The following is a 12832-nucleotide window of genomic DNA, read 5'->3' as shown; positions in this document are numbered from 1 at the left end:
CTAAGACAAGCCTATTAATGGACTTTGCAAGATTTTCGGAAGGATAAACCTGCAAACTGTCAAAGTATGATATTCAACACAATAATTTTAGTTATAAAAAAACCTGTAAATGTTGCTAATTTTGATAAACTCAAATGTCATAATCCAAGTATTTCAAATATCATAATCCATTTTTCATAATGGATTTCATTTTATTATAACCCATATTTCAAGTATGATAATGCGTTTTTTACAACTCAAGATAAACTAAAGATTACTAAGATTTTTCCATACTAAAAAGATAAAAATAGAGAATGAATATAAAAATAATGTATGACGTCTCAAAGTTTTTCTTCAAAGCTTGAAAGTGACCATTGCAAACAGGACTCCAAACAGAATTCTATGTGCTTTCTGTATTTGTTTAAAAAAAAAGTCAACTATTCAAAGCCTCAATTTCAGCATGACACAACAGCTACATTTTCTTCTCTCCCTCATTCACTTGATTCTAGCTTTAGTCTTCGTATGCTGACCAACTCTGTTAGGATGAATTCTTCCAGATGATTTTTTTTTTTCAGCAAATTCCAAGCTTTTATGGCAAAACTTCCCTCTCACAGCACAATTCAAATCATCTTCACTTCTGTGAAACATATGTTTCACCATATACTTACGCATAAGATCATGCCTTTGTGGCATACATACAAATAGTCCTTACTGATGAAACTGATTTTCTCTGGAAAAAAAAGTTTTGTTTATCTTTGGCTTTCTTATAAGTTTCTTTTTGAAAACTGACCTGAACACTCATGAACTGCAGTTGTTTCTGAATCATAAATATATATGTTCTTAGAGCCTCTGGCTACAGCTGAAAATTGGCTTTAGTAGCAACGGCATTGTTTTCAGAATCCAAAAATCATTGTCAAATATAAACTCCACAAGCAATTTAGCACTCAGTATTACAGAAGTCAGTATCATCCTCTATAGGTACAATTCATAACTTTAAACTTTTATATAATACTTCTGAATCAAAATTAAGTTTGGGAATTAGGCTTTGAGAAATTAGACATTGAAAACATGATATCATATAGTGCACCTGATGCAGCTGAAAAAATGGGAGGAGCTTTCACACAAAAAGCATTGTTTTAGCTCTAAGTTAGGTATGCTGCATAAAACAGAAAGGGAAGTGCTACAGCAAATTCCATTTTTATATCCACAGTCTACATATTGTAGGAAGGAATTGCATTTTCTCTTAATACAACATAATCACATCTAGGACAAAAAAGTAACAGCTGATTAAAAGCAAACAGGAATGCAGTTGCGACGAATCCCCATTTGCTAGGCTGAATGTTGGGATAATTTGGGAGATTAGAAAGAGAAGTAAAGGAAGGGAGTGAAAGCGCCTCCACGGCCAGCTGTAGGAAAAAGAGTGGACCTAGACCCCAGTTGGATGAAAGAATTTGCAATTCTAAGACACCATGGCCATGAGGAACTAATGAGTCCTAATTTTAATGTCTTCCACAGCATTCTAGAATTGGAGAAAAATGTATTCAAAAGGAAGTCCACAGAGTGTTGAGATACCATTTTTAGAGAATAAGTAATTCTTCATGTAGGTAGATTTATTTACTCACAATGTCTTGTTTAGTATTTCTACTTCATACTTTTGTAGAGCTAGACTCAAAATCTTCATGAGACCATTTATACTTTGCTATTCACTCTCTCTACTTAACTTCGTGTACATGTATTGTGGTAGTGTTTTAGCAGCTCCACCAAATGATTAATTAACAGTGACGGCTTTTGGAATATATAAAGTGTTTAGAGTTTAGAATTGGGGGTGGCACTTTGTCTATTCAGAAAAAAAAAGAAAAAGGTGTGAATCAACTCAAACCTTCCAAAATGACAATTCTGTAAGGAAGGGCTAGAGTAGAGAATTACATTTGGTTTGGAATCAGCAGCAGCACAATAGATCAAGACGTTGTTGAGCCCAAACTATAAATCGTTGCTGGCTAAGTAGTTTTGCTATCAAGGATATGAACTGATGCTAAGGCAACTATAATGCTTTTAGGACTGAGAGTCAGTCTCCACTTGTCACTGAATGGAACCATATGGATGGATCAGAGCTACGGAGTGAAGCTCTGCTTGTACATCATACTATGGCATTCAAGAGAGCCCAGATAATATAATTAACTTAATTTTGAAGACTCTACTGAGTCTTAAAGACTATACTCTTCTCACTGAGCAAGTGAGATGTTTGAGAAGCTTACTTCTGTGGTATCATACCATTTAAAAATTAATGTACAACAGACAGGTAACAGGTTGTACATGAAAAATTATCACACACGTGGTAACGACAAATGTATCTTATGGAGGACTAACATTTCCTAATACTAAAAGGGTCAACCTTTCTTTATTGCACTAGTGCTAGGTTTAAGTACTTAAAGTGTCATGATCTTTATGGGTTTTTTTACGGTCTTGTTGACTTTTAATGTTGTGACTGCACCATGTTTTCTAACTTTCCCCTCCTACTATGAATGCTAGAAACCTGTTTTGCTTTAAAATGACAATGTTGAAGAGGAGTGAGTGAGTGAGTCTCACACATGTTTGCATTAGAGTCTCACATCTGGAACACCACAGAGTCAATAAAAATATATGCATTATTTTTATAATTCTGCTGAATATGGCTGAACTGCAGCTGAAAAATTATTTTCAATGAATTATTGGGTAAAACTTGGAATAATGAATACATTTGAAAAATGTCATAATCAGTAGGAACTTGTTCTTTACTACTTCATCGTCTTTGCATTTCTACTAAGATGTCATTGAAACAACTATGACGAAAATTACTAGTGAAATGCAGCCTCTTTCAGTTTCAAAAAGCTTTTACACAAATCCATCTACAAAATTTCTCTGCTAAGAACAACAAAACAAGAAACAAATTTTAAAAGCTGCATTTTTTCCTGCCTTCTAGTTTTAGGAAACTCTGGATGTCTTAACAAAAGACACTTGAAAAATGTAACGCATTATGTGTCCTCTAATAGTTTGAGACCAAATAAAAATAGTTCTGAAATCAACAGGAAAGTCACCCTTTGTACTGGGACGTGAGCTTTTCTCAGGCTGAGGACATTTACACTGATTACTGAATATTTCTGGTTGTGTTGGCTTTCCAAAGTACTGATTGGGACTTACATTCAGAAGCACCTACACTGTACAGAGTGCACCTCATCCACAGATGCACACTGACCTCCAGCATAATATTGTCCAAGTGCACCCACCCTCCGAGCACTGTTTTCTTCTATAATTATTTCTTCTGCCTTTCATGGCACAGTCTTTTATGGCATACTGAGAAGTCATCTTGCTCTTGACAGTCAGGTTTCCAGGAAATTTCTCTAATAAACAAATACTTTGCTTTATTTTCTGGGAGTAATAGGATGCTAGAGGCTGTGGCACACAGAATACTCTATGTGGGTTATGCATGCATTAACTACTTCCCCTGAAGAACATTGCCTAAGACAACATATGCCATTTGAATCCAATTTTAAAATTAGGATGAATCAGCGCTATGTTCTGAATGTAACATGCAGAATGCTGCAGGCTCAAATCCAACAGTGAACTAAAGATATTTTTGGAAGTATAATGCTTCAGAAATTCTTAAAGACACACTTTTTATGTTACTTGGTAAGCTGAAATTCATTTTTGAAAGTTGCAGTGCATTTTTATCTATTCTTTTACATAGTTGTTGTTATTTATATTTGTTTTGGCTGCTGCTAACTTTATAAATAGATAAAAAATTATCAGACAGTTGTTGTAAGTCAGTTATTTTTTTCTATTTAAGTGTTAGCTGTGGAGTATACATAAAAAAAAACCATATGATTTTTCTTTTGTACTGTCACAAGTGCATGACACAATATCTGACAGCAAGCCATTCAAGCTGAAGTTTAAATAATACTGAATTAGCTATTTTAAATGCCTTTGCCTTTATATGATCACCAAAACCTGTCAACCTTTCTCTGTTCACTAAGAACATTACTAATTTAGGTCAGGATATCTTAGATTCAACAGACCAGTATGTTATGGTTGCTATTTTTATATGAAGAAAAAGCACTATGATATGATCACTGCAAGTCTGTGTGTATGTCAATGTCAAGGACATTTACCACGGTCTTTCACTGGGGGAATGGCTCTCTGAGACAAAAGTGTTTCTACATCAATTTTACTATAACTAAAGAAGTTTATTCTTTCTAGCTAGAAAGCAGACAAATTTGTGACAATAGGAAAATCTTACTCCTTCAAATGTTTATCCTTTCTTCCTTATCCTTTCCCATCTGTTCTCTTCTGAGAAAAGATATGAGGTTGGTACGATAAGATTTGATTAAAAAAAGATATTTCTTTGTAAGAAAACAAAATGTTTTCTTGATAGCGGTTATAGTCACATGGTAGTATTATCTCTCCTTTTGAAGATGCTGTGCAAAAGAAGGTGGTCTTGGATCAAACTTCTACTAAATTTACCTTCCTTTGTATTGCTAAGCAATGAAAGCAAGTAACTATAACTGCTGGCATTCTCAGGGTCAATGTGAATCCTTACTAATCTGTAACAGCATCCTCTAAGTCCTTTGTTCACCACAGAGAAAGCAAGTAAACCATAAAGGAAAAAGCTCCTCAGGGAAGCAAGCAAAAGAATAGGAAAAAGCTAGGCAAGGGTATGGGTTCTGCCAATGGGTCTACTGGGTATGACAAGCACATCCCACAGTTTACATATGAAGCTACCATAGCATTCATTCACCATATGGCAAAGAGTGCAATGAAAAAATTGCTTTCCTACTACTAAGAAAATAATGAGAAGGAGGGTAGGAAACCCACTTACAAGGCTTCAGAGAATATATGAATTGAAATGTCTTGTTTATATCACAGAAAGTAGAAGAAATATTAAGAGATATCTCTAACATACCTAATATTTAGTGATATCTCTAATATTTTCTACTTTAGAGAAAACAGAACTGTTAATTTACTTTGTGGATGTCTGAATGATTATGTTTCTTCAATGCTCTAAGAGGACTGAACAAGAAAGGGTTGGCATTTTCAAATAGGAGTATATTGTCACTATTTACACTCCGAAATATCTCTCACATACAAATTATTGCATTTCCATTTGCTACTGACAACCACTAGCCTCACCTACCCTCACACTGAGAACTTGACAGTAGAAAAACAAGAGTTTTAAGCTGGTTCTATAGAGCTTCATAGAGGTTTTCCATTTTTGCTACCTGCCTAGACTTTGTCTCCTGCACTCTCTCTTTCTCAGGACAATATTGTGTTCACAAGTTAGCGTTCTTTAAGCATATGCATTCTGTTTACACTTTTTAACTATTAAGACTCAATGTGATATTACCAAAAATGAAGCTAAGAATGGCTCTGTAAATAATGCAAGCCCTCTTAATTAATAAGGTAACCCTTATTATCCCTTAAGGTATGCATATCATAGTCCTTTTGAGAGGTAAGGAAAAGTGCAAGGTATTCCTTTTCTTACTTTCATTTCTTCAGAAATATGTCTTATTTTAATTCCATTTCACAAGAAAGGCTATACCTGTCCAAACCAGAAGTTGTTACAAAATGGCCCTTCTGAGCAGATTTTTCCTGCTTTGTCCTCTCTTCATGATGACTCTAATGTCTTTAGTCAAACAGAACCTGAAGGAACCACTCAAAGAAAAACCCTATTCTTTAAATTTATCCTATGTACCCAGTCTGAAAGCTGCAAACCAGAAAATATTCCTCTCTCATTCTCTTTTTGTTTCTTTTTAACTTGTAACAGCTGATACTGCAGAAAAGGCTAAATCCATGACTAGGAAGATCCCCTCATCCCTAGTCAAAGAAAAAAATCTCTTTCATGAAATACTGTAGAGAGTTGGATACTGAAGAACATTGCAACAGCCAGGGATCACAATAGCTATGAATTCTACAATAATATAGAAAAATCGCTGGTTGGTGAATTTGAACTATTTTCAGTAATTGCAGTAGGTCACAACATACAAGAAACTCAGATTAAACACTAATTGAAATGTATCCTATTTGTTAAGTGAGGCAAAGTGGAAAATTCCTATGTAAAGTTTTTCAGTGAACTTCTACTGTCTTTAAAACTCATTATATTTGCATGATAAGCTAGTTTGATTCTATTGTCTACTGTGCTTCAATTTAACTTGCTATAACAAGTCTTTTGTTTTGTTTACTGAATGACATTTTCCACTGAATAATGAAATCCATTTTGAAACAGAAAAGGTGAAGTGCTGCTAATAAAGTCACTCTAGCATTTATCAGAAACATTACTATACTTTTTTAGTAGTACCAAAATACTGTGAAGATTATTATTATTTCTTTGTAGTACAGACTGTATTGCATTACATTTTTCAATGTTTATTACAGAGGATTACAATATATTTCCTCCTTATCAAATGAAAATTTTGCACACAAGCAGAGGAGCCTGAAAGATGCAGTAGTTCCATTCAACTGTAGATTTGCTCTGTATCTGATGAATTATCTCCTTATAATTAAGTTGTCATAGCAAAGTATTTTTAATACTACTAATTCATATGCCAGGAATGTTCTGGAGACAGAGCTCTTGATAGTTTAGTATTCAGTTATGCTAAATTATAACTTTAGCAAATACACAAGTACTGGTCTACTTGCACTAGCAGAAGAACATGTGATCAGAGCTAAATTGGGCCAAAGCATAATCTGACATACACAACTAGCAGAAAGCTACATAAAACTTTGGGTGGCTCAACTCAAGAAACTAAAGGCAAATCCTACACCTGCTTTGTTTTAAATGTAAATGTTTAATGATTAAAAAAGACCTAAATGGTTACACCTTACTAGGCAGAAAGAAAAGTTTGGGGATTTTTTTTTCACCCAGAGGTGTTGCTTTCGTATATTGGTACTTACATGGTACACCAGGCAGCTGTGGAGAATAAGCATTGATAACGGGAAATCACAGTACTTTGCTGACTCTGTTTTAGCATGTCTTCCTCTCTGTATTTTTAAGAGGTGAATTAAATTACACATATTTATAAGGTTTCAAAATAACAAGAAATCATCCTCCAGGGACTAGGACTGTATGTCATGGCTGTTTCCAAGGCACTGATAACAAGTGTCAGCATGCATGAATCTGTGAGAGCGAGACATGAATCATGAACAAAGAAAATTGCCTGATATTTCATTCTTTTTTTAATTCAGAATGTGAAGATTAATGTGCATTATTTTTTAGTATCAGGTAAAATGTAAGTGAATCGAAGAGAGATGAAGAAGAAAATGGTGTTAGCTTATTTTCTGTGGGGGAGAAAGAGAAGGAGGGTAGAGGAAAGAGAGATTCTTTTCCTCACATCTCTCTAGAAAGGATAAAGCTTAAATTTTGAAGTGTTGCTTAAGAAACGCATTACATAGCACATATCCTCTAAATGCTCCTTCAGAGGGCTCATGAAGGGGAAAGTATATTGTGAATGCAGTACCTGACCTAACTAATATTTCTTAATGAAGATGTGTATTGATTTGGTTATGAGGAATACTTAGCCTCTAAATATATAAATGTAAAATGGTAATTGTTCGCTCTGAAGTTTCTGACCTTCCCTGTATAATGTGAGAAACATACCTGCTTAAGTCAGACTTTAGAAGCTTGCAAGTGAGGGAAAGGTGTGCAAGTGCTGTAAATTTCACATATACTAAATTTACCTGTTTCATATATATAGCCTAAGAGTGAAAAATTAAACCAAAAATTTTTTTTCAGACTGAAGCACAGTGGAAATCTAACAATGTCAAAGACAGTTACGAAGGGAACTGTGGAGTGATGGAGGCAACAAGGTTCCAAATGACTAAGCAGAAACTTTTGCTTCCCTCTCTCTTCCTGATACATGCATTTTTCCTTAGGACAAAGCTAATCCTACACTTTGAGTATCTAGGGGAAAAAGTGGAATACACAAGCTGAAGCTGACATACAAACTAAGATTTCCCAGAAAATAAATATAGAAAGAAATATGAGAATATATGCATTAATAAGTGCATATATGCAATATATGCACCTTTACCATTTATTTAGAATGGACTGTACTTTAATAAATAAATAAATACATAAACAAACAAACAATTTTCCTTAGCAGGAAGTTAAGGAAAGTTAGTTGTAAGCTTTCTTTTCTATGAATTCCTAGCTGTTGCTGCTTTGTTCTTCAAAAAGTGCATCTTTAAAATCAATAGAAATTGCAAATTTAATGAAGGGATCAGCAATCTATAACGTAGTCCCAGACTAGTTGAACAATTGGGTCCTCCTAATAAGGGCCCATCACCAGAGCAGTGCAGAAGATGCTGAACATGGCTGGCCTTACTCATTTCACACTATCACAGTTTCTTCTGCTAAGCCTCAGGTCTAGTGAAAGGCAGAGCTGGTCAGCATTTGGCCCGTATGAACAGGCATAATCTGCAGGTAGCATGTTTCTACACAGTTCCAAAGTAGCTGTAGTCAATCTAGTTAACTATCTGGGGAACACAGACCAAGAACAACACAAGTCTTTCCTGGTCTGAAAGATCATTTACAGTATACAGAAAGAGACAACTGTTCCTGACAACTTTTTTTTCAAGAACTTCCTGATTTTTCTTGGATAAGGAATATCACCTCTTCAAGGCTATACTTAAGAATATTAAGTACCTGCTTCTGGCGGTCCTCTGTGAATTGAGTGCTATTCACCTGACTACCGTCATTGGCAAGGTGCAACTTAAAGATGAGAGATCCTACAGCCATTTCTGGATACCGGAAAGCATGTATGCTCATGGAGGAATGTGGTACTTATTTAGGCCATAAAGTGTGTTAGATATGGAATGCATGCAGAGTTAGAAATGGTGATCGGTCTACACCCAGACCCTGAAGACTTACAGCCTTGTAACTGATAATAGTAGCATGCTGAGGTTAAGTGAAAGTTTCCAGCTTTCTAGTCTGTCTTTAGTGAACATGACCTCATTCATTTTCTTGGATGTATTCCTAAGTATAGGGAATAAACTGTTGCTATAGGACAGTTCTAATTTAGTTCTTTGCTGCCAGGCAAAAGCTCTGCAACATTTTGAATTAAATGTTTGAAATAATTGCTTCTCCAGAAAAAAAGCAAAAAAATTAAAGCATTGCATTATATTTCTGCTTTACTTGTGTTCATTTTCGTATACTAAAATATCACTTAAAAGTAGTAGAAATAGTGACTGCGGATGGACTCTGAGATTAGCTGTAAAGAGCGAGCTGTGGTGGGAGTCTAGAAGACAATAATACTCTAACTAGCAATATAATGCACTTTGAACTTATCAGTTGATTCACACAGAGCCGCTCAGATAGCAGAATAAAAATGAACCATACTCATTTTTCCACATGAGTACCCACAGCAATGCTGATAGTATCAGGTGCATACAGCTGTAATGCAAGTATATTTCTCTATACAACAATAACACATGGGAGAGAGATAAACAGGGGCAAATCTTTTGTTGACTGCAACAAATATCTTTACAAATATGATTGCATTTTCTACATGGAAAAGGCATTTTTGAAGATCCGAGATTGGACAAGTAAGAAAGAAGCAGGCATTGAGCACTCCCAGGAGACTGGTACAAAAGAGAGTAGAGAGGAATATCTGGCTATTGCCTACTCTCACACAACAAAGTAAGCTGACGAGGTAGTATATCAAAAACACTTCCATACAAAAATCAGCCCAGTGTTATGAAAATGATATTGCCAGGTTCTGAGTGGGCTTTCTCTTTTGATTGCCTTGGAGAAAGGATAAAGTGTGAATCACAATCTACGTTGTTGCCCCTCAAGTAAATAGAACAGACTAGACCCTTATCATTGCTCCCCTTCATTTTCCATTAAACTCCTCTTCAATGAATAACAAAGTTGACCATTTCCTCAGACAAGGGATACTTCATCTAGCAAAGGTGTTTGTTGGAGAAAAACAGCTTCTCTGCCTGCATGGAGCACTGCCTACTTCTCTCCTCATCATGATGCAGAATGATTTCATCCAAACTCAGACACAAAATGGTACTACATAACCACATCTTCCGACTATTTGGTTCTTCCTTACGATTATTTATCAAATGCAAGATATATAGGCAAAGTTGTGGTTAATAAATATTTTATGTAATAATTTCCCTTTTCCTAGTTTACAGCCCAAGACAGGTAGAGAGTGAACCTACAGATGACCAAGAAGACAAAGTTTCCAACTCATTTCAGTTTGCAAATTAAGTATTAAGCAAGTTCTTTCCCAAGATACTTAAACCAAAAAATGCTACACCAAAGCTTGTCTTGGATCATCATTTTGAAGCTGTAATACAAGTCGTCACTTTGAGTGTCAACTGAGATGAGACAAATGTGTGTTTGACTTCATTCAGCACAGAGATTTTTATAGAGCTATATTATATACAGATTTTATATATAATTAGATTATAATATATACAATTATATTATATATAGATTTTATATATAATATAGATTATATTATAGGTTTTTTTATAGAGCTCAGCTAGCTCAATCGGTACAGCATGAGACTCTTAATCTCAGGGTCATGGGTTTGAGCCCCATGTTGGGCGCCAAAAAGGACTGTCGTGGTTTAGTCCCAGCCGGCAACTAAGCACCACACAGCCGCTCGCTCACTCCCCCCAGGGTGGGATGGGGGAGAGAATCGGAAGAGTAGAAGTAAGAAAACTCGTGGGTTGAGATAAAGACAGTTTAAAAGGTAAAGCAAAAGCCACGCAGGCAAGCAAAGCAAAACAAGGAATTCATTCACCACTTCAGCCATCTCCAGGAAAGCAGGGCTCCATCACACGTAACGGTTGCTTGGGAAGACAAACGCTATTACTCTGAATGTCCACCGCTTCCTTCTTCTTCCCGCAGCTTTATATGCTGAGCATGACATCATATGGTATGGAATATCCCTTTGGTCAGTTGGGGTCAGCTGTCCCGGCTGTGTCCCCTCCCAACTTCTTGTGCACCCCCAGCCCACTCACTGGTGGGTGGTGTGAGGAGCAGAAAAGGCCTTGACTCTGTGCGAGCCCTGCTCCGCAGTAACTAAAACATCCCTGCTTTATCAACACTGTTTCCAGCCCAAATCCAGAACATAGCCCAATACTAGCGGCTATGAAGAAAGTTAACTCTATCCCAGCCAAAACCAGCACAAAAGGGAAATATGCTTTGATTAGTGTGGAAGTTGCTACCAGAAACAGCGAGCTGTTAGTTTAAAAGGAGAAGATCAGTAGGAAATGTTTTTTTCCTTGGCTTACAAAGTGTAATTATATCGTTCATAAAAAGCATGAAAAGGGCCCCTATAATACTGTATTCATTTATTAGATAATTATGACTTCGACTCAGTGATTCTTCTATACTTTGCTAGCTCACTAACAAAAATGGCCATGCTGACATCATCCTTGTGCTGTTATTCAGCAAGCCATCCTATCACCTGTACGTCCCGTACATTTTAGGAAGATGTAACAATTAAACTTGACTACTTCATTCTGCAACACAGACTCTCTCTCTCAGGAAAGTTTAAAAGAAAAAAATAGTTTCAGATACCATAGTTCTCAGTATTGTACTGATATACAACATTAATGCATAGCAACAAACTAAACTCAAACAGTGAAATGGTGAATAGGAGTGTTCTGGCAAAAAGAAAAATTAAAAAGAAGGAAAATGACTAGATATTTTAAACAATTTGTTACTATAGGCCAAGGTTTTTTCGTGATTCTTTTCAAGCTGCAGTAAAAATTATATGAAACATTTAAAATGTGAACAGGCAAGTTTACTTACTGTTTCCTGGATGCCAGCGCACTGCATTCAAATATGCATTACAGTAATGGAAGAGAAATTCATGCTTGGATCGGGTAACTTTTCCTTGAAGTAAGGGCATCAGATCATGTCCATCAATAATTCTGGGTAAGAAGGCATTTCAAAATCAGAAGAATAACCCAAACCTCACTTTACTGAGAAGATATTATAACTCTGCATTTCCACTCCTTAAAAAAATAAATCTGAATGGCCACCTCCAGTTGGTCAATTCAGAGAAAAACCTTCAGGTGCTTTTCCCCTCTGATTTTTACATTATTTAAGGAAACACTAATTTTACATTTTGCCATTAGCAATGGTTGCTTCCTCAAACCACTTTTTTTTTTTTTTTTTTTTTCTGAGAAAGTGACCAGCCATATGTGAATAAATTGCTACAACACAGTCTTCTAGGTAGACAAACACATATACCTGCTCAAGCTGTTTGGGACTAGTCTGGCCAAAGTAACTCTAAAACAAGAGAAATATAGGCTGTTCTGTGTTTGCATCCTCAGAAGGAATGGTAAGAATTCTGTCCAGCAAATTATGCATGCCAGAATTTAACACAGAATTAGTAATTTCAAAGTTGAAAATGAACTAGGTTTAAATATGTGTTTATCAATTACATACGCACACAGAGATAGATATATATACACATAAAAATTCTCTAAATGCTGCTGAATAATTTTGATCATACTTTGAAGGAGTCAGTCAATTTACATCAAAATGGAGTTATAAAATAGGCAAAACATTTAAATGTTTTCATAAATTAAGCCTTTGAATTGCTGGAATCAGCTGGTGGGGGAGAAATCACAATCTTCATTTTTGACTTGGTGTGAATTACAAATTTTACAATAAGTTTTACAGGAAATTACTTTTTGATGATATACAAATCAGCAGATAATTATTTTTTAAGCATTTTGAGCAACATCTCATAAAAACTTCTCTGAAACTTTTTAAAAGTTTAAAAATGTCTATGTTAATTTTCATTACCATGTAAAACCCTTTTCACACTAGTGCAACTACTACAAAACAGGT

At 35.5% G+C, this 12832-nt stretch overlaps 1 protein-coding gene and 1 non-coding gene across 2 annotated transcripts in view; one reads left to right on the top strand and one right to left on the bottom strand.

Annotated features, from left to right (window-relative positions):
* The window catches only part of STS (steroid sulfatase), a 115142-nt gene that overhangs the window by 19204 nt on the left and 83106 nt on the right, over positions 1 to 12832 (bottom strand). The window contains exon 11 of the mRNA XM_059816268.1: positions 11783 to 11904. Within this exon, the coding sequence (XP_059672251.1) occupies positions 11783 to 11904 (122 nt within the window). The remainder of the gene's footprint in view (positions 1 to 11782; positions 11905 to 12832) is intronic.
* TRNAK-CUU (transfer RNA lysine (anticodon CUU)) lies at positions 10497 to 10569 on the top strand. The gene has a single exon. It is a non-coding gene; the product is annotated as a tRNA-Lys (tRNA).

Source organism: Gavia stellata, chromosome 1 (genome assembly GCF_030936135.1).
Source record: "Gavia stellata isolate bGavSte3 chromosome 1, bGavSte3.hap2, whole genome shotgun sequence".
In the NCBI taxonomy this organism is placed as follows: domain Eukaryota; kingdom Metazoa; phylum Chordata; class Aves; order Gaviiformes; family Gaviidae; genus Gavia; species Gavia stellata.
Note: the sequence above shows the minus strand (reverse complement) of the source record. Positions and strands in the feature narration are given on the sequence as shown.